We start from the raw sequence: 25,957 nt of genomic DNA, 5'->3' as shown, positions 1-25,957 counted from the left end.
ATCTAGTAAGGTGCTTGTAGCAGTCTTGCTCTGGCTAAGATGTGATTTTAGAGGCACAATTATTACCAGGACTTTTATCTTTAAATCTCTTTTTATAGCTTTCCATTAGTCAGCTATCATTTTTTTTCCTTAGGGGTATACTGCATTTGTGGAGACTAATCATAATTAATAACCCATTTTTTCGTGCTTCCTTATTTCCACATCTTCTTCTTGTTACTTTGATTTTGTCATGGTTTAACCCCAGACAGCAACTAAGCACCACACAGCTGCTCACTCACAAAGCATATTATAATTTCTTTTCTTGGCTGGACTTTATACTGCATTCTTTCCTCCTTGGACTCCTGTACTTCAGCAGGTTTGTATTTTCTTCTATTAAGCAGTCCCATCAGAGTCCTATTCTGCACAATCTTAAATGACTACTGTACTGAGCACAGTAATTAAATCACACAGCATCCCCCCAGACTGTATAATTAACCAGCTGGGTTGTTTTCATTTTAGCTAAGAAACTCCCAAACATTTAACAAACCAAGAAGGAAATGATGAATCTTACACATTTGAGGGCATATGATGAGTGGATTTTGAAGGGTCAAATCCTACCAGTCACATAACTGATGTATTTGCTGGTGCTTTACCTGCCCAAACACTTGTGACCTGCCCATAACGCACCATCAAAACATCAGAGAGTGGTGTCACTCATGGAAGACCTGTCCAATAGTGGCCATTATCACAGAACAGCTTCAGCAGTTCTGGGATAGGCCCCACATATCTCTAAATTGCAATTGAAAATCTGCCTCTCCGCAAACTGATCTGTAAATCTGCCCAACCGCTGTGACCTCTGACAACCAGCATGCTTTGGTATGTCCTTAGGTGTCCACAGTAACTCTATGGAGCTAGCAGATACAGCACAAGATCTATGAGAAGGAGTTCCTTGCCCCCCTGGAACTGCATCTAGAGACTGAATAAGAAGCCCCAGAGCACCCCACGACACTTATTTTTAGGCAACTGAATCAACCCTGATATATATTGCCCTTTAATATATATTAAAAAAAGTGGAATAGCACTAGTCCTTTTCTTGCAGGGTGGTCCTGGAAATTGGCCTCTGGTATAAAGCAGCCTGTGGAACAAGGCAGGGAAGGGGGGGTGGAAATAAAAAGGAACACTCACATTTCAGTTTTTTCCACTTATGTGCTTTGCTGTTTTCCAAATTTTTTTCACCAAACCCTTTGTTTCTTCTATTATTTGAACTATTTAAATTACTGAATCCCAGATCCGACTCCTTAGTAACATCTGTACAGCACAGTTCATTTGGAGACACTTTTTATGTATCACATGCAGTCTTATAACCCAATCCAAACCCAAAACATAAAACCATAGGATCTCACATAATCACAGCCCTGCCAAGTACAAGATTCTCCTTCCTTAAGCATTTAATGCTCTGCACTGGACAGACATCAAGAGGAAGGAATGTACAGCATAGGATAGTGACTGCAAAACTGAGTATCACAGTGGAATAGAGCAGTCTCACTTTATTTTCCCCTCTACATTCATTGATCACCTTTACTGAGAGAGTAGTCACTGCAACAACTTGAATACTTTCTTCCTCATCTTCAAAAAAAAAAAAAAAACCAAAAAACCACAAAACAAAACAACCACAACCCAAAAAACCACCACACCCAAAACAAAAGTAATGGACAACAAAATGAAAGTCAAAGAAGAACAGCAGTATCTATTTAATTTTAACATAAATGCAAGTTACACAATTTGACACTCCGATTTGTAAGAGAAGGAAACATGGAAATTAAGGCTATTATTTTCCCTTAAAAAAAACAAAACTAAAGACAGCATCCAAGCAACTCCCATTGTAACTGGATCAAATCCTCTTCATGAATTCAGAGGTACAATGCTGAAGCCAGGCTCCCAGAATCTCCTATTGCCAATGAAAACTGAGAACACTGTGGGTTTTCAGAACCAGGTTTTTGGACTAGATCCATCTACTTTTAAAGTGCAGAGTCTGTAGAAGAGTAGGTGTGAAAATAAACTGTATTTGTCTTCTTCCCGAGACTATGTCTCACTTTAAATTACAAACCTTGTTTTACACAGGCACAGAACTGGGATAATATTGTCTTAAATAGTAAGTGCAAGTTTCCACACACTTCTTGAATTATGGAACATCAATGGCTGTCACTTTTGTTTCAAGCTAGTGGAGTTCTCTATTGCTGAAGTAACAGGCTAAGTCAACACCTAAATTTCTGAACGCTTCAGAAATTACAAAGAAAAAAAGACATGTAAAAATAGAAGGGTAATTTTGCTACAATTAAAAAATGTAAACGCTTTTAGAGAAATTTTTGTTCTTGTTTCTGCCGATATAAACAAGATCAATGGAGTTAGATTTCTATCTACATGGACACATCCTTTGGCCCTGTTCACTTACTGGTCTGGTACCCTTCCATGCTAAAACTCTGCAAATTACAAACTCTGCCACTTACTACTTTTTCCCAACTAGTTTAAACCAGGCTTATAATTTGGAGTATTATTTATGTCACATCTGCACTGTGCTCATTAACCTCTTCTATACTTACTTATATACCATCAAGGGCTTTAATGCTAACCACCTCTGAACCTCCTTCCTGTTGCTCCACTGTATTCTACTGGCTTCAGTATAGAATGACTGTGTCATCTAATCCTTCCACAGAACAAAGAAACACTTAATAGCCTGCATGAAATAATATGCAAGAAATAAAATTTCATAAGGCACAACTCTAGCCTGAGACAGGAATTTGTTTCCAGGGCAATGGCTATTTTTTCAGCAGATGCTCAATGTTTTGTAAGGCAGTTGCATAACAGCATAGAACTGGAACTTTTTCTTACATAGAACATTACTGTGTTCCTCCACCAAGAAAGGATCATGGAAATTCCTGCCCCAACAAATACCCATCGAGTACAGCCAAGCTGAAAATATTTGCCTGTATACTTGAAGTTTACCCTACTGAAATCAATTCGCATGGTTCCAACCTTCAAGAAGCTTAGAAAAAGAATTTACAAACACCATAGATTAATAACGTCTCCCTACAGAATAGATAAAAGTTAAATCAAAACACATTTCTAGTGCTCACATTTTGGGTAACTCCTTGCAATATGAAAATGACAATATCCCACCCAGGAACACACTAAGAGAGGTATCGAGTACAGTTTCCTCCCAGTTTGCATTCTTTAAATCTTCCTGAGCCAGGTCTTTTACAAACCCAGACAGAAATATAACTGTATGGAGGCACCATCATTTACATAAACTCCCACTCAGGCGTGTGCTCTTAAATGAAAAAAAAAAAAAAACATTGGGGCTGAGGGCAGGGAAGGGGTGAAAGTAAGTATGGTGACTTCCAGATCCCAGTCTGAGTTGGAAGGGAAGGGCTATGCAGGAGTCAGAGGTGGGCTGTGGTCCCAGGAGAGACTAGGTTACTGTCAATATAGCACTGAAATCCACAGATGCCTTTGAAGTATCATCACAGGTGAATATGGTGCCAGACTCCATTCTCCAAACTGATATATTTTACTCCAGTATGAACTACCTCTCTAAAAACACAAAATCTACCCACAGACTTCTGCTACTAAATAACTAGGGAAGAAAGGCATTGATTCCAGAATTATACCAAAATATGTAAAAATACCCTTGTTAGCATCACTGCAAACATCTAGTATTTGCCATTACATGAGATGCATTTATTAGTCATACTGCAGGTATCTAATACTTGCCATTAGAAAACTGTAAAAATTAGTCTATTGCTGAGATTTTACTTTTCATTCTTGAATGTTCTAAAAGGCACCAATCCTCTCTGAATGGGGCCCTTCTTGTTAACAAAAGATCCAAGGAAACTTAGTGCAAACAATTTTCTTGGCCTCGTTGGCATTGTAGATTTCTCTCTTTAGTTACCAGCTGACCACGAGTCATAAACAAATTTTGCTGCTACTGTATCTTCAACTGCCATCCCTAAAAGAGAATTAAAGTCACCTTCAAACAATTCTTCAGCTGTACAAAATAATTTAGCTACAGAAGGGAACAAGAGGACTCGGGAAGTTATCTAACTTGACAGAAACAGAAATTCTCCATCCCAAACACCTACAGTGTTATGTTCAAAGTTTATAGCCATCACATAACTGTTAGGTGTACTATATGAAGCTAATGCAATAGCATGAATCTAGTTTTCAGTGTTCATATCACTACTTGGCCCTTTCAGGCATGTCACGCAGCTCAGAGCACAGCAATCCATCACCGCTTCCGCTCTTTCCCCCAAACATCAACTCCAACCCCACAGTACACTGTCACATTGTCTGTAGGTCAGACAGACTCCAGGGGCATAACAGCAGGGCATTCAGGTTGGAGCTGTATTAATAAACACTGCAGTCATGTGTTGAACAACTGTGAAATGGAAAATGTACTTCTTCCTATTGTTTGTTTGCTTTCCTATCACTTTTCGTTACATCAGTCCTGCTAGATAAAAAGGGAAATGAAAAGGAAAAATGCAAATCACAGTCTAGTTTCTTGTGGACAGTGCATTGCCACAGCAGTTTTGAAGATGATCAGCAGCTTTCCCACGCATGGGGGACTTAATAAATAACAAGGCATTGTTTTCTGTCAGACTTGTACACAGGAGGGGTTGTTCTTACCCAGTGATTTAAACACTGTTGTTTTCTCAGGCAGGGCTGGTTTTGTACCCTTCACTACCTCTCCCAGCTCAGCAAAAATCTCTGCCTGTGAAACAAATACATATTTCATACAAAAACATAATATCCATACATGTGTTAAGAGAAAAACTTTTTTTGAGTGACTTCAAAAGAACGAACTCCTCCATTTCTGCTGTCTCAGAACTGACTCCTTTCCATGGTGTAGCAGATCAGTGTTCAGACAAATAATAGAGAAACTGGACAGAAATCACAGAGGAATGGAATGGTTTTCAGAGAAAAACAGCTGACAGACTTTCCTCAGTCAGTAAGTTTTGGGTTTTTTTTACAGTGGATAGCTTGTTACTTATCCAACAAAACACATGGGATTCCACACACCTTACCGTACCTGGACCTCTTATGTTAAACCTCAAAAGTGGAAATCAATTGTTCTGCAAAAACATTAAAAGAAAAAAATAAAACTCCATTAAACCTAAAAGAGTCCCTGCTGTCAAATTTCTGCAGATCATAGACTGTCTGCTTGGCTTCTGTTGTCCATTCTCTAGAGGCCTGATGTGTGTCAATCGCACTGAAATCTTATGGGAAGAAAGTTACAGGTTTTAATAAATAGATTTGAAAAATATTTAACATAACTTCCAAACACTGCAGGAAATGTAGGTCTTTCAAAAACAATACGCTGTTATTGTACACAAAGGCCAATGCTGAAAACATGCTACTGTAATATGGTGCCATGTAATGGCCAACACTGAAGTTGCATGGTTTTGGCAGAGACATATAAAAGTCTCAGTTTGAAACCAGTTTATCTCTCAGCATGTGCCTGGAATGTGTTAACAACTACAAGTGATGCTCTAAAAAGTTTCAGTGCAGCACATCATCAGTTTCATATACAAGCCAATTGCCACAAAAATAAAGTTCATAATTTAAGTCTTACCCCTGATAATATAACATCTCCTGATTCTGTAAGAGCAGCCTCTCTGGAATCCACAAACAGAACGGAATTCTTCATCAGTTCATCGTCCAGTTCTCTCCAGTCTGGTCTGCTTGCTCCAACAGCTAAGACAACAAAACTGATGAACTTGGGAGGAATGTTTAAAACAAATTCAAACCATATTTTGTCCAAAAGACATATGTGAACTAACAATGGACATTATTGTGGAAATGCGATATACAAACAATCTGATGTTAGCACTGGAGACATGCTGAAGGATAGAACAACAAAAAAATAGGATGTGCCTTAGCAACTCAGAAAAAGCCTGGATTTCTCTCAACCTGGCCTCAGCTGTAACACTGACACATAGATGGCTGGTTTCTGTAAAGTGCTAACCCCCTAAATTTCCAATGATGTCAATGAAGGATGACATTGGGTCCAGCTCTCCAAATTACAGCTCATTAAAACATACAGCATCCCTGACCTCTAGTCATGCAGATGCTGCTGGCGTCAAAAGTCTTATATTTCCCATAAGCACAGCCAGAACAACTGGCATCGATTGGCCTTTGCATTTCAACCTGCTAGAGCATTAAACTGCAACTCCTCAGGAAGCAGAGTGAGATTCTTTGCTGACACTGTTTCCACCTCTTTGGTACACTAGTCAAACTGCTTCTTCCAAATAATGCTGACGGAAGAGAAGGGGAGGTAGCCCTGCTTAGCCCTTCGTCATCTCTTACCAATCCAAGAAATGTAAAGATATGCGTAACTACGTATAGCTACAAAAAACCCAAACCTTTGCTAGGAGCCTTGAAAATGACACCAGTATGTAAGTGTGGCATAATTATTCTGTTCTGCTTACAGAAGGTACCGTTAGAATAAACTTTGATCATTTGGTGATTCAGCTCAGGGAAAATAATCTTAAGCTTATACAGACTACAACTCTTTTGCAGACAAACAGTAGCCTGTTTCTGCAACTGCCAAATTAACACATTTTTGTTGCTTTTTATTTTTTTTAAACAGCGTTAACTAACACCTAATACAGCTCCTCTAAAACATTCAACAACTGATTTGTCAGTAGAATTTCCTTGTCAGCAGACTCTGGGTAGCTGAGGCATAAGAAAATCATCTCCCTTTGTCCATTATCTCTTGTACCCTTGTCTTTCATCAGATCATTACCAAATGCCCTGAATTTTATAGTCCTTTCATTTGATCCAGACTGTTTGCTATGTGTCTACAGAGAAAAATAAGATTTGAAGAATCCCTCAATTATCCTGGACAGATGAGAACCAAAGTATTGTGCAGCAAAGACTTGGACATGCAGACAGAGAGTTCAACGTTACTAATTAGGATTTTTAAACCTATAGCCTTCTATTATTTCCTTGTAACTTGAGTTTAAGTTGAGCAGGTTATGGATTTTTACTTATCTGGAGAAACTGAAAACAAATCAAGGAGCTTAACTTTTTAAATATAGCAAGACCACTATAAACTTGTTATGGGCTAAAAAAAAAAAAAAACACAGTTATACTGTAGTCAAATGTTTGTTAAAAGTGTCCAACTGTTACAGCATAATAAATTCCTTGTTGCCTGAATGTCTCTTCAACAGCAAAAATGCCTTGATGGAGAGAGGGGGGGAAAAAAAAAAAAAAAAAAAAAAAAAAAGAGGCAAAGAAAGGAGAGAGGTCTTTGTGTATGTGTCGCCTCAGGGACTGTAGACCTTAATTCATTTTGGTTGTACTTCTGGCTTCCATTCCATGACATAACACAGACAACAACATTAAATGACAAAGGACTAAATTGAGTTTGAAAAATTGGTAGGATGCTACTGGAATGTGGGACCTTCCTTTAAATTGTTTCCTTTGACAAGTTGCTTTTGTCTTATTACCATCCCATTTGGAAAGTGCACAAGGTCATCTGAACCAGGCCCACAATTAATAAAATAAGCAAATGCTGGCAAGTCCAGAGACTCCAAACAATAGCGTGGCAACATCATCACAAGGCCGGGGGGAGGGAGGAGGAAAGCCCCCCAAAACCTCACCATAGAGGTCAAATTGTGAAGTTCAACTCAAGTAAAAAAACAAAAAACCCCCAAAACAAACAAAATACTCCACCTCAACGTTATCAGCCCAAAAAGGAACAAAAGAGGAACTTACAAAATTGGGTGAAGAAAAGATGACATCTACCAGGGAAACAGTAGAATGAGCAGGAATCACTTTGGAAATAACATGTTTGTATGGGTTATTTAAATGAAGAGCAAGGTGAGCATCAAGTGACAGCATGGTAGCAAAGATGATGCACCACCAGGGAAAGCATATCCCATGCTCTAGCAAACATCCAATGCTGGAATATGCAGGAGTTCTGGCTCTAGACAACCAGGAAGACAGGAGTGGAAAAAGTGGTCCTCACTATATGGGAAAAGTCAAACTGAAAAGAACATTCCTTCTGAGAAGCAGCGAGTACTGCTTTTCAACAGTTTCTGATGCTAAACAATGTGATAATAAATGTATCCTTTAAACAATGAGAACATAGCATACCATTGATATGGGCACCTGGTTTTACCCAGTCTCCAAATAAAATCGGTGTTGTTGCCATAGTGACTGTTATAATCACATCAGCCCCAGTAACTGCCTCCTGAGCAGAAGAGCAAACCCTCACTGGACCATTAACTGAATTAGCAAACTTCACTGCTTTCTCTTTGGTGCGATTCCATATTCTGACCTTCAAGGAAAAAAGAAAAAAAAAAAAAAAAAGACAAACAGATTAGCTTGGAGAATTTCTCCTTGCTGAAGCAGAACATTGTTTCAGTTTTCAGTAGATAATTACATGTATCTAAACGTGGGGGGGGGGTTTCCCTTTAATGTTCTTGTCATACAAGTGACTAAATTTCATGTGTGGGCAGCTACATTTGAATGACTGCTTTGTGATACCAGAATAACAGCTCGTTGTAGAGCTGTATTTATAAAATACAAATATTTCCAATAAATATTTAAGGGAAAGTCACAGAAAGTTCATCCAAGTATGGCGCACACAGTAGGATTTTCTCAGACAGAGAGAAAAAGCCATCTGAAACTTGACTTTGTTTCCAACTCCTCCCTTTTTTTTTTTTTTAAAAAGGCCAACATTTGAGTAAGAAATTCTACAGCTGTTCAGAGTATTCTTAGGTTCTGTAAAAACAAAACCAAAATATGATTAAACCCATAACTTCATTGGCCGTAGTATGATTTATTTATATTAAGTGCTCCTGAAACACAATAGAGAAAAATAGATGAATCCTGTTAAGATGTGTCCATTACCTCTTTAAATGTGAACAGCTCTGTGAAGATATCATAATGGCTATATGCTTGAACACCAGCTCCCAAAATGCACAGCACTTCTGCAAAAGCTGGCATTAACAACTAAACAGTATCAAATATTAAAAAAAAAGAATATGTAAGAACAATATATTAACAGATATGATAAATATATATCAAAATATTACAAAAGAAAGTATCTTTAGTCCTTTTAAACAAACAAACAAAAAATGCTTTTATGCAAAAGCTAGTATTGATTCATATTAATATAAAACAATATTCAACTACCAGTATATATATATTTTTTTAAAATACAAAAGCTAGTATCAATAGCACCAAAGTACATCTTGGCTTGATTCCGGTTTTGAATTGTCCAACACTTGGAATTCAGACCTAACATGCAACAGCATGAGCCAGTGCAAATTCTGGGGCCTCAGCACACTCCAGTATTAGTATAATACATCACACCTAGGTGACTAAGTGTAAAACTATAGTATTGATGTTCTGCACTGGTTGAAAACAGGGCTCATAATACCAAAAACTATCAGTCCTGAAAGTGCTAGCTGTGTGGGTAAGCTGGTCCTGGTAGCCCTAAACTAAACTACTTTTTCAATTCACTGAAGCCATGAAGCCATAAATCACACTACAAGCAAACCTTGCCATTGTAAGAGCCATGATATGTATGCATCAGGTACTGTAAAAATAGGGATGGTTCTAAGGAACAAATATTAAAATTCAGTTCTATGATTGCTTTCAGTTTTCTAGCGTAGTTCTTGCCTGTGATTCACCAGTACTTGGCAAAGGTGAAGAGAGGGCTGCTGGAGTGCAGCCCAAAGCTATCCTTGTGTCTCATTCATGCATTTTCTGTGGCCACTCACTTCTGTATAAAAAGCTTTAGAATTGTCTAGGCTTTCAACACTTATTCTGCTGCAAATAAATTGAAAAAAATAATCTCATTGATCCCATTCTTTCAGTAGCAAGAACTCTTTTTAATGTTCCTTTCAAAGATTCTGAAGCACTGATTTCAAAAGTTCCTTGCATAAAAGCGTGGATCTTTGAAAAGCAAATGCCATAAAGAGGACAAGATGACAACTATGAGCTGAACTCAAACACTCCTGAAAATTTCCCAAAACAGCAGATGACAATGAAGGATCTGACCTTGAAGTCCCTTCAGCAGCCAAGCTCCTTTGAGGCCAGCACAGCCTTGACTGTGTAAAAACTGTCAGAACTGCCTAAGTATAGAATGGCTGAGAAGAATGAGGTCCTATAACCTCATGTCCGAGGAATCCATTGTAAATTGTTTGGTCCCTTGATTGAGCGGAAGCTCTTGGGGACAGGTTCTTCTCTCCAATTTTATGTCAGTTTAGCTCTATTGCCACAGATAGAGTCACGCTGGCATGAAGACTGCCACTAATGAAGTGGTGAGATCAGCCTTCAGTCTGTTGCAAAGCTGATGGGTGAAAAACAGAGCTCTGGCCCTCTTCTTATTGCCTCATCCTTTGAGGTGAAGACCAAAACCCCGCTGTGCGATGGATGGTGACTTGCTCTCCTCCCACTATTAGCAGCCCAGCCAAATATAGTTTTAAAAAAAAAGAATTCAAAACCAAAAATTTCCAACTGAAATTGAAATGATGTAAAGCAACATACAGCAAGATATACCTCACCTGTCTTCAGACACTGAAGTTTATGGCTGTAGTCAGGGATAGTCATCTGGACATCTTCCAGTGACAGAGAAACTGACAGTCAGCCAACCACCTCTGGACAAAGTCACCCATCTATCCTGGGCATCATCTATCTTAAGAGGACCCACATTGCCCCCTGGAAGTGTGCCTTTTTCCTCTTTCTCCAGGTCGAGTAAAACCCATCTGTCCTGGCCCGACAGCAGAAAACGAACATCTAAATAAAACTGAATTTATCACCACAGCTACATCACCATAAAGGAGTATGTTAAGACAAGCACAAAAGAAAAAAAAAAAATCACATAGGAAGACACCTCAGTAAATTCCCAGAAAAGCATGCAGAATGAGCCACAAAAACATAGCTCTGACTCCTTCTCCAATCACACATAAAATGTTTAAGCCAGACATGACTCACTCAAAACAGAAAACTCTGCTTTTAAGTTTTCCCTGAAGGTACATATGTTATCATGAATCTAATTTAAAGCTGTATTGATGAAAATTCACATACACTGAAAGCCATTTACATCATTCCTTCTAGTTATTTTATATATAACACCACTAAATCTGTCCCCAATTTAGGAAGCAGAAGACATACCTTGGTAGCAATTGCAGAAACTGCAGCTGTTCGCTTTGCTGTAATCACACTGCCATCTAGGACCTTTTGGAAAAAAAAAAAAAGGTTCAGACAGACTTAAATGAAAACTGAAAATATGAGTAAATACCAAACATTTTCATCCAACTTGTGAATTATGTGATATTACAGAGCACAGATGAAAATATAAAAGTTGGTAATTACTATTATACCATCCACAAACCATATAAAAATCACACATTAAAACTGGGCAGATTCTCTATTCCCGTTCTTCCATGTCATTCCACCTGCACAAATGGAGTGAAAGCTGGTCAGAGCTGAACCACCCCTAACACACAGCTCTTCATGCACTGCACTTCCCTGGCTCTCCAACGCAGGGAATAGATAGATATAACTGCAATACTCTGCATTCCAGTAAGACCAGGGACCAGTGTGAGCTGGCAGTGGTTCACGAGTCTGCACTGTCTTTCTTGGTCTGTACGAGATGACAGTAAAACATGGAATTCCTTTAGTGCGTATCATACACAGTGGGGCAGTCCTGCCTCAATGTATATTAGCTGCTGCGTACAATTGAATTAAGGGGCTTAAAAAACTGACATGTTTTCTGATACAGTTTAGGAATAAAAGCCCAATATAGTTTTCCTGACCAGTTTTGGCCCTTTAATAATCATTATTACTAAAGTGTAATGAAAATGGTCAATATTCTTAAAAAAATTCTTAAATTCTTTAAAGAAAAACCAAATCAGACTGCAAATACTATTCCCTGTTACACTACTTGTAAATCTCTTTAGATTTAACTTAAGATGGTTCAAGATCAATTCCTTATTCAGCCAAGTTTTTTCTTCTCCTTCAAACACAAGGTAAACTTTTCTTGATCATTTCTCTCTTCCAGTCACCCTGTCAGCCAACAGATTCCCTTCACATCACAAGCAGCAGTACAGAGCAGACAGAGTACACTTTAACACATACGCAACATATAAGGCTTTAGGCCAAATCCTCCTTTGGCACAAACACATTTTCACTGATGATGTAGGTAAACTCAGGCCAATTCACACCAGCTCCAGCTTCTGAGAATCAGAAGGGAGAACTGACAGAGCATTAACAGAGGAGAACGCAGGATGCATGAAACTCACAGCTTTTAAAGAGCCATTTCTTGGGTCAAATAAGAGGACTGTTGCTTGGTGAGAAGGGACAGAGGAATCCTTCTTGTGCTCATAAAAAGTCACCAACTTGGTTGTCAGCGCATCGTCTGCAGCACTGTAAGCAGGCATGACCCCTAGGAACCTTATAAGAGAATTACTTCTATTACTTATGTACCTTTAACATAGGAGCCTCCAGCCACCGGCACGGTTAACATCAAACGGCTACTGACCGGTTAACCAGTAACTCAGTACCAACGACCTTTTCCGATGCTCTAATCCCTTCTGCCCCGTCCCTTCCTCGCCGCAGGCCCGGCCCCCCGTCCCTCGCTCCGGCGGGGGCGCGGGCGGCATTCCCCCACCGCCCGCGTCCGTCCCGTCCCCCCCCACACGCACACACCACGCCGCGCCCCGGCGCTCCGCCAGCCCGCCCTCTCGCCGCCCCGGGGCCGGGAAGGCAGCCCCGGGGCCCGCCCGCCTCACCCGCCGTGCCGCTGCACCGGCACCACGGTGCGCAGGGGCTGCACGACGCCTCCCGCCGCGCCGGCCGAGAAGTTGGCCAGGGCGGCCTCCAGCGCCGGGAGGAGGAGGCTGGCGCGGCGCAGGTGCTTCTCCCACCTCCTCGGCGCCGATGAAGACGGGCGGAGCGGAGCCCATGGCGAACACCGGGCGGACGAGACGGGGCCGCGGCACCCCCTACCGCCCCGCATCGCCGCTAAGTACCCGCCGGGCCGCCCCCGCCCCCGGCGGCACCGCCCCGCGGCCCGCCCCGCACCCGCCCCGCGCGCCGCCGGGGTCCCCTCACGGGCACGGCGGACGCCCCCGCCAGAACCGCTAAGGGCCGCGGCGCGGCTGGAGGCGGGAACGGCCGCGTCCTCTCAGGCGCCGCCGCGGGGAAAGGCGGCTGCGAACGAAACGGGTCTGCTGTGGTGGGTTTACGGTTCGCCATAGCCCCGAGGCACCACCGGGACCGCCGCGCCCCGAGGGGTGGGACAGCCCCGCCCGGTGACCGGGAGGCGGTGGCACTCTGCGCATGCGCACAGCCGCCGCGGAAGCCCGCGAGGTGTCGCTCTATCCTCAAGGCGTGATTCTAAGCACGAGCAGTAGAGTTTGGGCATTCCGTCGCTAGAAAGTCAAAGCGGCGCAGGGCGTGCTGGGAAGGCAGAGTCTTCCTCCGAGACAGCCATCTTCTACTCGCCGGGGCCGAGCTGAGGGGCGCGGAAGGATGAAGGGGTTCCCGGTGGCCGCGCGTTCCCTCTCGGTGAGAGCGGCCGGGAGGCGTTGTGCGCGGTGGGGGAGAGGCATAGACGGCGGCGACGGCGGTTGTCCGGGCCGTGGGGGCTGCGGGCGGGCCTGACCCCAGCCAGCTCCGGGGCGGCGAGCCGGGCTGGCGGGCAGTGGGCGGGCGGGCGGTCGAGCGAGCGAGCTGCCTTCGTGCCTGTGGGGCTGTCAGCGGGGGGGGGGCCGGGGCCGGGGCCGGGGTCGAGCCGGCCCGGCGGATGGTGGAGCGGGGCGGAGGGGCTGAAGGTCAGGCAGGCCGCGGGCCGGGCCCGGGGCGGCCTGCGCGCAGCTCTGTGGCTGGCAGCTCCTGCCGGGGCGAGGGGCTCCCCGGGGGCTTCCCCCGAGGCCTCTCCCGGGAGCGGCCGGCGAGGCAGGGCCGCTGGTATGGCCGGAGAGAGGTCTCAGGGGATCCGATCTCGCTTGTGGCAAGGTGGTGCCCTTGGCAAGCGGGACTGGGCTGGTCCCGGAGGCGTGGAGGGGACAGGGCGCTTGTTCTGCTGCAGAAAGTCTTGTGGAGCCGGCGGACAGCTGGGATATAACTTGTGTTAGGTCTCTGCTGGAAATGCTCTTTTGAATAGGATGGCGAAGGACTCCTGAGTCACAGTATGTTTGTGAGTCAATTTTAGACGTGCAGTAGGAATTCAGAAATAAGTAGACTTAGAAGTTAAAACTAGGTGTCTTCACAAATTTGTGGTGGGGGAAGAAAGGAGTTTTTCCTAGACTCAAAATACATTGAACAGAGCCCATGGCAAAGCAAGAGGAGTTATGTCATTGGTATCCCTACAACTGACTGCAGCGGTGCTTCTGTTGCTCAGTTTTTACTTTAAGATGTAGGGGACTTAAGTTACTTTTTTAATGTGAAAGGAAGAGTAATAAACAAACTTATTTTACAAGTATGAGAAACTTCCAAAAAGGATGGAAGAGAATAGCATTTCAGATTCAAAATTGATAGTCTTGTAATTTCTGTTGCCAGCTGCTGACGGGAAGGCTCTTGCGATGTTCACCCCTGCAGTTTAAAGGCCTGCTTCTGGTTATTACTGTGCAGTTTGGGGACTTGCATACATGTCCTCTTTGTATGCAGCAGTCAGCGTAGAGAGGTTGGTGTTCTGAGAGGTGACTTTAGGAGTTGAACTGCCTACACCTAATAAATTAGAAAGTTATCTCCAAAGGTGTGTTCTGCATATGTGGATTGCTGTAATGGTTTGTTCAGTTAATTGCTATACAGTGGTCCTACAAATATATGGTATCAGTAGAGATTCCCACTGCACAACAGCAAAGAGAGAAAAAAAAAAAAGCTTTCTTACAGTGCTATTTCTTGAACTTCCAAAGACCTCATGTAAGTCATTGCACAGGTTCCAGCAGTGATGTAAAAAACGATCAGAGGAATTACAAGGGAATCACTTTTTTACTCTGGGGTTTGAAGTCATTCATTGTCTTTCTACTTTAAAATTAGTTGCTTTTTCAGTACATAATGGAACATGTGATGAATTAATTCAGGAAATCCATTTTCTTATGCTTTCTCCTCTAGAAGAGACTTTATTCACTTAAAGTAGCTCCTAAAGTTGCAACCTCAGCAACTGCAGAACGAGTGAAATTATCTCCAGAGTCTGAGGATCTTGAGGTCAGTATGAAGACTGGTATTTGTTTCTGTCTCCTTTTTATTGATCTTTTAAAACTCGGTCAAAGCAGAACTGTGACAGTACTGCCAGTGGATAACTAAACCAATTTTTTTCTTTTTAACACAGATCACAAAATTACCAAATGGCTTAGTTATTGCATCTCTGGAAAACTTTTCTCCAGCTTCAAGAATTGGCGTGTTTATTAAAGCGGGCAGCAGATATGAAACCGCTAGTAACTTGGGAACTGCTCACTTGCTTCGTCTTGCATCTAATTTAGTAGGTGTTTATTCTCTTTGTTATTGTGTTGGCAGTAGGTGAAATGGTGGAAGGTTTATGATCACAGAAAGCCCCAATACGATAAAATTTAATGTAAGAGATGTTATAAAGCGGAAAACAATGTACATTGATTCTTGGTTACCTGGTTCAAGTGCAGGAGAAATGTCATTGCATCATGGAAGACAGGCAGTGATATTTATTTAGAATTATACTCTCCGGTGGTGTCTTAAACTATATATATATATAAAAAATATATGTATATCAAGCTATGCACATAACTCGTTTTATTTAAGCTGCAGTAAAAGTTAATTTGGGTGGCTGATAGAAACGGAGTTTGTGTGTGTGTGTAATATTTCTGAATAGTTTTTCTTACTACTGCCATCAGAATATTTTAAGCAACTTGTTTTCCCTTCCTGTTTTATGTCTAGCTTCAGTTATACAAGATGCTGTGGGGGCAGATACTTATCAGCAGGTTCAAAAAAGAATAAAATTCATTGATAGCAGGTCCTTAAACAGTTGCTAAAAGGAATAACTTGTGTAGGTACTGCAGGAATATCATTGAATGGGTTGTGGGATGTTATATTTAAACAGCCTTTTCTCTTGCCACTGTCAGGTCCAGAATGTTGGGCTAGATGTCCCATGGGCTTGATCCACTCTGGCTGCTACCCTTGGTGCTGTTTATCTCAATTGCTGTCTGGCTCTAGCTGGAGGTGTAAACACGGCCTCTCTTGCACACCAGCCAGGTTGTGATGATTAGAGCTACACAGTGCCATTGATGTGTCTCTGACTGCTGTTGTATGGGTTCAATCCACATCAGTTTCAGGCAGAAAAAAACCAAAAAACATCCCAGCTGCTTATTACCTCCTTCCCACCTGCTGCCTGAAGTTACTTTCCCCAGACAGCTGTCAGCGTAATAGTATGTGTAGGCATTCCTTGCCCTGGTTTTGTCAAGCTTACCTAATTCAAAGAATCCTATTAATTGTTCAAGCAAACCTGGATCATTCTAGAATGCGGCTGGGGAGCAAATATGTGAGCAATTATGGTGGAAAATCAGAGAGGATGATAGAAATGATTGGGAGTAGGGCTGCAGTAAGCTGGCTCAACTTTTCAAAATAGCTTCTGTAGAAATGAATAAACAGATACTGTTTCAACTTTGCATGAGCACTGAACAGCCTCAGGCAAATCTGTTCTTAAAATAGGTAGAATTTCAAGTTGTGCTCTTTTTTTTTTTTTTTTTTTTTTAAATAGACTACTAAAGGAGCATCTTCTTTCCGGATTACTCGTGGCATTGAAGCTGTTGGGGGCAGCCTGAGGTTTGTAACCACATATAAAGATAATGTATCTTGGTAAGATGCAAACAAGCTGAATGACTAAAGGAAACTTAAAACAGTAAGCGTAATAGTATGTAGGTGGATCACCTCAGTGTGGTAATAGTACTTGAATGCTGAACGTTGACAAGGAACATCTTTTGTACTTCTTGTTCTGTTGAGGTTCAAGAGTGCACCCATGACTTGTATTTTAAAAATACCTTTTCATTTAACAAAATATAAATGTTATGTACCTGGAAGAAATATAATTTGTCCAGAAAGCTTAATGTTCTTTCTACCTTTTCAGGCTTTGAGACTAAACTTCCTGAAGTCAGTAGATGTTTGGGTTTTTCTCCATCTTTTGTGAATAGATACCACTCATCATACTGCAATTTTGGGAACAATTCAGACAGTAGTTGGCTTTTGTGATTTGAGAGTTTAAAGCCTAGGAAATAAACCTAAGAGAAATAAAAGAGGGATCTTGCTGTGACTGTTTTCTTGCAATGTATCTTGAATTCATCTAGTAAGGTTGTTTTATATAGAATTTGGTTAAAAGCAGCATTCTATATAACTTGAGACTCTACCCTTTTTTGTTCCTGTTAATCACAACTGTGTTGAAACAAGTGGAGAAGACCAACTATGTTTTCTGCCCGAAGACAATAATTTCTAAATTGCCTTGTTTAATACGTTAACACATTTTTCTTCAAGTTTTGCTATTCAGCCTTATTTGTTGTTTTACCTTGAATTATCATGGTATCTTAAATTCTGATGGTGACAAGACACTTGTTATTACTTGAATACTTAAGATAGGAGTTTTAGTTATGTCTGTTTCTGCTGTGTGTGTATTATAGCTCCTTTAAACAGGCATCTCAAGCAGATTTAAGGTTAACTAGATATTCTAGTCAGTATCTTGCTGATGAATTCAGTCAATGGGGAATATGTGTGAAAATCCACTTCTATGTTCTCTGCTGAAACGGATTTTGTATTTTTTCTCATTTAGCGTGTACTCAACAAGGGAGAAAATGACTTACTCTGTTGAATGCCTGCGTGACTATGTGTAGGTATCCAGATACGCTGTAAACTTGAGTTATTGCATTCTTTACAAACTGCTCTGTAGTAAAGTAGAAACCTATCATTTTACAGGATAGGAGTAATACCTATTTTCATGTCTTTGTAATAAATCAATAAATTACTGTATTAATATTCAGCTTCTGTATCATGCTATTGAGCATACGAATGCTGCAGAACTGAAGTTGAATTCTTGTACTTTGTACAGCAGTGGTAATAACTACTCTGGCTCGAGTGACATATTTTGTTGTTAATGTGTTACTTACAGATTAGTTTGAATTGCTTTCAACTTCAGAAGAAATCCATGCTACTTCTATTGTGTTTAATGCCTTTGTAACTTTTTTTTATCTAGTGATACAGTAATGGAGTACCTTCTTAATGTCACCACAGCACCAGAGTTCAGACCATGGGAAGTAACTGATCTTCAGCCACAATTAAAAGTTGACAAAGCAATTGCATTTCAGAATCCTCAAGTTGGTAAGTATATTTTCTGATCCACTGCATTGGCTTCATGGGAGTTTATTCAAAATGAAAAACTTTGGAAAAGAATAGTTTCCCTTTTGCTCTGTCACTTGACCATTTCATTCTTCATCTTTTCCCCGTTGATAGGTATGGTGTTTCTGTTGTTACGGAACTTTTTTTGTAAATCCACAAGTTTTTCCCGCCTGTGCATAACAATGTTTAGCAAGTAACATGCTAAAGGCAGCTTACACCATTCTCCTTGACAGCTTCCATTTTACCTTTTTAATTTTTTTGAAGTACAACCAAAGAACATGCAAGTCGTGACTGTTGTTGACAATATACGTGCAGCAGCTTGTGTTCTGAAAACAATATTTAGGTATTACTTGTTGATATGGAAACAGTATTCTACAAAAGACTTCTTGAATTTGTTTGGTTATTTTGGTATAAAAACAATATGTATTTTCATTACACTGAAAATGGATTCCAGTTTTAGGTTTATAAATTTAGGTTTGTGGGTTAAAAAAAAAAACCCACAAAAAAGTAAACACAAAGCCTCAGCCAAACGAAGCCTATTCCAATAGATCTTGAGTTACTTAACTCTAGTCAACCAAGTTCACTCATGTAGTTCTGCACAATAAACATCATTTGTACTATGTGAAGCATGCTTACCTTCGTAACCCATTAAAGATGACAACACAGTGTTGGGCTTTGGAAATCTCTGGCTTACATTGAAGTGCTACTATATTTTTAAATTGGAATCAAGAACAATCTTTGTTTTCTAAACTTGTATCAACTACAGGTTGGTCTCATAGTAACTTAATATTTTCAGTTACAGTTCAGAATCAGAACTATGAAGAAAGGAGTGTCATCTTTCTCCTGAGAACATTTTGAGAATATCAAATAGGAATGAGTAGAATGCTATTGGATGTAAGAAAAAACTAATGAGGAGGGACTTGAAGATGCTAGCATCCTTCAACTGAATAGGGAGATAGATGAGACATCACACAAAGCTACAAATAGTATTATAAACAGCCTGTTCTTTCTCAAGCTTGAGAACAAGGGATGCTTACAGTGAAGATGATGATGATTCTAGAAATGAATTAAAAGGATGTTGGGGTTTGTTGTTGTTTTCTACTGCTCCCCCTCCCCTAAACACTGATGGCATTTATAGCTTGCTGTTGAGGCCAAAAAGTATTGAGCACAGGCAAGTTGTTAGGTTTTTGGTTTGTTTTTTTTAAATAAGTTACAAAAGAATAGAAGCTCTCAGACCAGATTCTGTTGCCTGAGGATTTGGACGAAACTTCCATGTGTATTGGATTATTCCAGACCTGCTTTTGCAGATCTTGTGGTCCTTAAAGTGGACCACAGCTCTGTTTCACTGGGGTAACATTTAGTTTCGTTCATAATCTTCATTAAAAGTGGCTCTTATGTTAATCATCACCACTGAAACCTTGTTCCTCTTAGGAGTGCTGGAAAACTTGCATGCTGCAGCTTATAAGAATGCTCTGGCAAACCCCTTATATTGCCCAGATTACACAATTGGAAAAATTACTTCTGAGCAGGTAGGATTATTTGTGTCCTGTTATAAATCTGTTTCAGTTTCTTTATCAAGGATAGATGAGAGAGAATATTAATTTAGTAAATACACAGTCAGTATTTACTACCGTATTAGTCTGGTGTTAAAATAATTTATTTCAGTGCAACTTTTAGTATTGGGTACAGAACTCATTCACATTTAGAGAGGTGGTTAATGTCAGTGGCTTTTTGTTGATAGGAAGGCTGTCAATGAAATGGAAGTATTCTTGTATAAAAGGGTTTTGTAGTTGTTACTGGAGAATGCATAAAATGCTATTCTATAGACAGTTCCTTTTGGAAGCATTGGAGTTTGCTGCGTTAAGAAGTATAAGGCTGAACAGTGGATGTCAGAAACACACTTGCCATTTTTGTTCTTTATACAAAATACCCTAAAATGTGAATTTACTGTTGCAGCTTCACCATTTTGTACAGAACAATTTCACAAGTGCAAGAATGGCTCTTGTAGGAATAGGTATGTACGTTCTTTAATGGACACTGCAATTTGTAAGGGAAAACTACTGTAGACATTTGAGTTCTCTGTAGAAGTAAAATGTTACAGTACACTTAAAACACTTTTATGTAACTGCTGTAGCTTTTCAATGCAGTTACATTACTTGAAATAAACTATTGTATTGCAGGTGTAAAACACTCTGACTTAAAGCAAGTTGCAGAGCACTTTCTAAATATCCGAAGTGGAGCTGGTATTTCTAGTGCAAAGGCTGTCTATCGAGGGGGTAAGTATGTTTCTTTTATCTGTTCTGAATGACTGACTTTCTGATTATTATAAATGTAGTATTATTCACAGTTGCAACTGAAAACTATATGCTTGTACTAAATGCTGTACATGGGAAGTGACACTTCAGACACATCTCCCATCTAAATAAGCAGAGGATTATTCCCTGCCATGGAAAGTTCTGGGGTAAAACTGAACCTATATCTCCAACAAAGCTTTACCTGCAAGATCATTTGTTCCATAAAGTGTAAAACAAGCTGGCATATGGTTTCTCTTGGCATTTTTGGGAAGATTCCCTTAAGAATAGGTTAAGGACAGCCTAGAAGTGGTGGTAGGCTTTCTCTTTAGGGAAGATCTGTTGGAATGTCATTAAGTCCTTCGTAAAAGACAAAACAGCACTTAGCTCTTTCAGAGCAGTATCTTGTACTAATACCAATAGCTATTCTTTAGCTGGGGTATCAAATCACTCTGTAAACAAATGGGAAAAAATAGGAAGTTTCCAACATTTAATATTTGACTGGAATAACTTCAGTTTCTATAAAATAGGATAAATATTCTTATGAACAGAAGGTACGCTACTTTTCTGGATATTTATTATCTGAAGACTCGCTGAGTTTTATCATCTCATGCTATGTGTGGTTTAGGATCAGGTTCAAATAAGGCATAGTAAGGTACTTGGGTTTGTCCTTGCAAGAAAATTTTTTAATGTGAAGGACTTATGAATGCTTTTTTTAAAATGCTATATATATAGTATACTAGATACATAGTATACATATATTAAGAGATTCATCTATCTATTAAGAGTTAGGAGTAACCTCTGAGGATTGTAAGTATAAAGGGGTCTAATGATTAGGAAGCTACAGTATGACCTACAGCCTACTAACAGTTTCTTGCTGTCTTCCTGAGTAGACATGCAATAACTTCACACCCTGCCTTCTCTCTCATGAAACTTAGCTCCTGGCTAGAAAAGTTTCCTTTCCATACCTCTGAACATACAGTAGTTTCTAACTGAATGCTGCATTACCTTCTATACTGTTGTTGTATTTTTAGGAGAAATCAGAGAACAGAATGGCGATAGCCTTGTCCATGCTGCTATTGTAACAGAAGGAGCTGCTGTTGGGAGTGCAGAAGCAAATGCCTTCAGTGTTCTTCAGCATGTTTTAGGTGCTGGACCCCTTATCAAGAGGGGAAGCAATGTTACCAGCAAGCTGTCCCAGGGTATTGCTAAAGCAACTAGCCAGCCATTTGACGTAAGTTCAAAGGGTTACTGCACTCTGATATTTTAAGTGCAATGCATGCTATCCTTTGAGAGGTTACTACCTCCAGTGAGAATCTCCAGTAGTTCATTCTTGCACAAGTTACAATATTTCAGAGAAGGTCTTCCAGTCTGATCTCTCCTCTGCACAGATGGAGTTTAGCTTCCTGAATTACAGTATTTCAGATCCTAATAGTAATTATTTTCCTATGCTTGATACTAAGTTGTTCTGATACTTGAAACAGTTGATAATAATGTTTGTTTTGCAGGCTTCCGCATTTAATGTTAATTACTCTGATTCTGGGCTCTTTGGGTTCTATACCATATCCCAGGCTCCAAATGCTGGGGAGGTGAGTTGCTGATTAGAATTCAAGTATTAACAACATAACCCTCAAACTAGTGTTTTGATTTGAAATAGTGAGTGATTAATCTGAAAAAAAAGTCGATTCATCTGAGAAAAAGTCAGTTCATCTGGTTTCTTGTATAAGAATGCTGCATGTTCAGTTATGACTTAGCTCTGTAAGCTGGGAATGAGACTTCCTTTCTGCAAAGTATAAATACCTAATATGAACTAGAGCTAGTAAAATACCTTGAATTGCTGACTGTAATTGCTGATTTACATGTGTAAGCCTAAGTGCATCACAAGGAACATGCTGGCTCTTGAAGCTGGCAGAACTGAATACTCTCATGAAAAATGGTGAGACCATGCAAATTAATGTGGTATTGTAAGTTAAATCCACACTGTTTTTTGTGTCTCACTTTGGTATTTATTACAGTGGTTTTAGTTTTGTTCTAAAGCTGTACAGCATTGAGTTCAGGCTAACAATCCTAGCACTGTCAGCTGCTCATTCCTGAAGTTTTTAAGGTGTCAGATAATAGAAATAGCATGTTGAAATTTAATGCTGGAAGAAGTCTTAAATGATTTAATTTTCTTCAGGTCATTAAAGCTGCTTTGAACCAGATAAAGGCAGTTGCTCAGGGTGGCATCACCGATGATGATGTCACAAAGGCAAAGTAAGTGAGTAAAGAACTGTCTTGTGTGTTTTAAAGAGAAGTTTCTTAACATGTAGCTCCTTGTCAAACACTTAGACTATTCTGTACAGCAGAGCTTATTGTTGTCCTGTAATTATTTCCTTGGAGAACTGCTCACTTTCCTGACTTAAAACTGAAGCACTGTCAATACTCTTTTTTTTCAAAGCTATACTGATTCTCTGCTAGTGGTATTTCCTAATAAAAGCTTGTTAGGTAAGTGTTAATGTTTTCTGAAGACTGTTTCGGTGTAAGAAATTAGCAAGTATCAGCAGATGCTGTCATTTTAATCATACTCTGCAGTATTAAGATGTATTTAAATTAGAATCCTAAATTGCATTACTTAGGTAATTCCCTTTACAGTCACACTGCAGCAATTCCCAAAACAATTATATTAAGCAATCTTCTGCATCTTCAAAGAATAGTAGTAATGATGGTCTGGAAGCGTAAAGCACTGAATTAGTGATGTTACATCCAAGTGCTTGAAATATGTGCCCCTAGGAATATTTGAGATGGGGGAAAATTACTATTAGAGATGCAGTAACACCAACAAAGTTTGGAATTTCTAATTTATAGAGGGTTGTGCACATTAGTTGGTGCTTGATCTCCAAGTAGCATTAAACTGCACTGAGCCTCTAAAACTGTAGTCGTGCAATACGACAATATAGTACAGATTGACTCAAGTAGCAAAATGAAAATATTGTCTGTTGCATATATAAAATACTTACAAGACTCCACATAAAGCTTGATTACACAGAACATGATAATTTAGACATGATTGGTTGTGCCTTAGTCACTAGTAGCTAAATGGTAAATTCTGGACCTTTATATTTGCCATATATTTTGTGTGTTGGGTTTTTTGTTTTGTTTTGTGGTTTTTTGTGGGGGTTTCTTTTTTTTGTAACAAAGTTGCCTAGTATTAGGGAGTTACACTTACACACAGTGCTGTGGCTTCCCTTCTGGAATGGCTTCACATATTTTCTCTATTGCTCTTTGTCCTTTAGTGACACACACAAAAAAAAAAAAACCACACCAAAAAACAAATTCAAGGTCACTGATATTTGCAAAGTCTTGGAATTCAGTCAAAAATACCAAGCTACTTAATAATATTCTATTGGAATAAACCATTTTCTGCTGTTCACTTTTAAAAAAGAATAGGATTAGCTTATAAAAATAAGGTTTTTGTATGTAGCAGTGAGACTGCATGAAACAGAAAAAACAGTATCAACCTGCTGTCTTTTAACAGAACATGGAACTATTGCACAAGCAGCCTGACCATTTACATTTGTTGCTGCTTTGTCGCTTACAACAAAATTGCTCTGCATACATCTGTTCTTGATGAGAAACTGGAATCATTTTAAACCTAATTTTTAAATTTTATAGATTAGTTTGTCTAATTCCTGGGGTACCTTTAGTTTAGGTAGCATTAGTTACTTCAAACAGAAACAAATTCTGAGCTAGAGATCTTCTGACTGTGCGGGGTGGTTGATCATTCCAAGGCAGTAGGTGTTCGAGTACCCTGTCATTTTCATACTTGGACTATTTGTGGTGCCTTTTTCCTAACTACAGAACCCTTTCATACTTGAAAAGGAAAACCTTTCAAAATGGAGAGGAATCTTGAAAACTTAAAAAGCACCAAAAACTCATTGCACTTACGGGTGCGGTGGGGAAGGTAATAACAGGATTTACATGCTCACTCATCCTTAATGCTTGCTTTGATGGCAGAAATCAGCTGAAAGCCACCTATTTGATGTCAGTGGAGACTGCAGAAGGCTTACTGAATGAAATTGGCTCCGAGTCATTGGTTTCTGGCACACACACATCACCATCTGTTGTTGCTCAAAAAATTGACTCTGTAGCCACTGCTGATGTTGTGAATGTAAGTATGTGTTGGCATCTACAGGTGTTCCTTAATCACTGCATAAGTTTTTTTTTTTATACAAAACTGGTGCTCATTTGTGTGTGTTTATAAACACACATATACTATCTTTAAAATAAAAAAGCAACTCATTTATAAATCCCAGCTGGCTATCTTATGATGTGTTTACTTACATTATTAACAGAAGACCCTTTAATCCAATACACTGTAAAACTAGTGTAGCTGGGAGTATGTGCAATTCTCATTTACTTCACTTAAATTTACCAAAACTGCCAACTAGTATTCATGAAAAACTTGATAGTAGTTCCAGCGCAGGCACTTCAGTGTCAAGGCTTTTAGGATTCCTGAGTCTAGAATATTTGGTGCGCTTAATAAAACAGGCTTTCAATGATAAACTGATGTAACTGCATTGCTATTCCAAATTATCTCATTGCTTATACTTGAAGGAAACTTCAGAAATCCATCAGAAAGAGAAATTCTAAGACAGAAAATCTTTGTTTTCAGTCATCACTAATTTGTGTTGCAGTAGCAACTAGCAATAGCTTTAGTAGTAAGGAGGGATCTACTGTATCTTGTGGTGTAATGATTATTCCAGGAATAACCATTTTCAGAGAGTTTATACCTTTTATATCCAACTGTCATTCTGCCATTCCTGTTTAGATTATAAAGTAATGAGGAGCTGGATTAGAAGCAAATAAGTTTAGACAACAAAATAAAAATTGTTTACTCGATGACATACTATAGTAGTATTGGGATTTGTTGTTTGTTTTAATAACTTGAAGCTGAGGCTATGAACAGCAAGATAAACTCTGTTGTAGCAAATACTTCCTTATATCCATCTTTCTGGTTTGTTTCCAGGCTGCAAAGAAGTTTGTCAATGGGAAGAAATCAATGGCAGTTAGTGGGGATTTGGGAAATACTCCATTTCTTGATGAGTTGTAAAAACAAAACTGGGATGCAGATTCAAGATGGACCTGAGCTCTATGTCGCCTATGTTCTAAATAAATTACTACTAACTTGTTATTTATGAATTCAGTTCTTTCAGAAAGTTAATCTGGAGTAATTGTGGGCTTGCACTCATCAAATAAAGTGCTGAGTTCATACATCTTGTGTTTAGTTTTTTCCCACTGAAAATGATATCTAAAATGCTGATAAGTCTGGCTCCATACAC

General features: G+C 39.8%; 2 protein-coding genes across 3 annotated transcripts; one reads left to right on the top strand and one right to left on the bottom strand.

Moving 5' to 3' along the window:
• Nucleotides 1-1,700: 1,700 nt before the first annotated feature.
• CRYM (crystallin mu) lies at nucleotides 1,701-13,090 on the bottom strand. Its single transcript, XM_030001641.2, is given in 9 exon segments — nucleotides 1,701-3,985; nucleotides 4,663-4,747; nucleotides 5,609-5,730; nucleotides 8,137-8,320; nucleotides 8,896-8,997; nucleotides 11,167-11,229; nucleotides 12,297-12,447; nucleotides 12,786-12,916; nucleotides 12,918-13,090. Coding segments are annotated over 9 exon segments (945 nt in total). The 5' UTR covers nucleotides 12,960-13,090; the 3' UTR covers nucleotides 1,701-3,920.
• A 294-nt stretch (nucleotides 13,091-13,384) lies between these two features.
• LOC115335643 (cytochrome b-c1 complex subunit 2, mitochondrial) lies at nucleotides 13,385-25,889 on the top strand. 2 transcript variants are annotated; one of them, XR_005931432.1, is made up of 14 exons: nucleotides 13,385-13,563; nucleotides 15,112-15,204; nucleotides 15,329-15,478; nucleotides 16,727-16,791; nucleotides 17,786-17,842; nucleotides 18,206-18,330; nucleotides 19,780-19,877; nucleotides 20,305-20,362; nucleotides 20,529-20,624; nucleotides 21,674-21,873; nucleotides 22,148-22,228; nucleotides 22,816-22,896; nucleotides 24,633-24,786; nucleotides 25,645-25,725. XR_005931432.1 is itself a non-coding variant. In XM_030001639.2 (14 exons), exons 1-14 carry the CDS (start codon nucleotides 13,528-13,530, stop codon nucleotides 25,726-25,728), a joined length of 1,374 nt encoding a protein of 457 aa, XP_029857499.1. In that variant the 5' UTR covers nucleotides 13,386-13,527; the 3' UTR covers nucleotides 25,729-25,889. The 2 variants fall into 2 exon arrangements, 1 of the variants encoding a protein (XP_029857499.1); XM_030001639.2 differs by having other exon boundaries at nucleotides 13,386-13,563; nucleotides 22,816-22,892; nucleotides 25,645-25,889.
• The last annotated feature ends 68 nt before the right edge of the window (nucleotides 25,890-25,957 follow it).

Source organism: Aquila chrysaetos, chromosome 25 (genome assembly GCF_900496995.4).
Source record: "Aquila chrysaetos chrysaetos chromosome 25, bAquChr1.4, whole genome shotgun sequence".
NCBI lineage: Eukaryota > Metazoa > Chordata > Aves > Accipitriformes > Accipitridae > Aquila > Aquila chrysaetos.
Note: the sequence above shows the minus strand (reverse complement) of the source record. Positions and strands in the feature narration are given on the sequence as shown.

What these genes read in the sequence shown, in the direction of transcription:
- LOC115335643 (XM_030001639.2), top strand. Translation starts at nt 13,528, where the DNA reads ATGAAGGGGTTCCCGGTGGCCGCGCGTTCCCTCTCG. An exon ending in CAGAGTCTGAGGATCTTGAG is followed by an intron (nt 15,205 to 15,328) that starts GTCAGTATGAAG and finishes TTTTTAACACAG; the next exon opens with ATCACAAAATTACCAAATGG. An exon ending in CCACTGCTGATGTTGTGAAT is followed by an intron (nt 24,787 to 25,644) that starts GTAAGTATGTGT and finishes GTTTGTTTCCAG; the next exon opens with GCTGCAAAGAAGTTTGTCAA.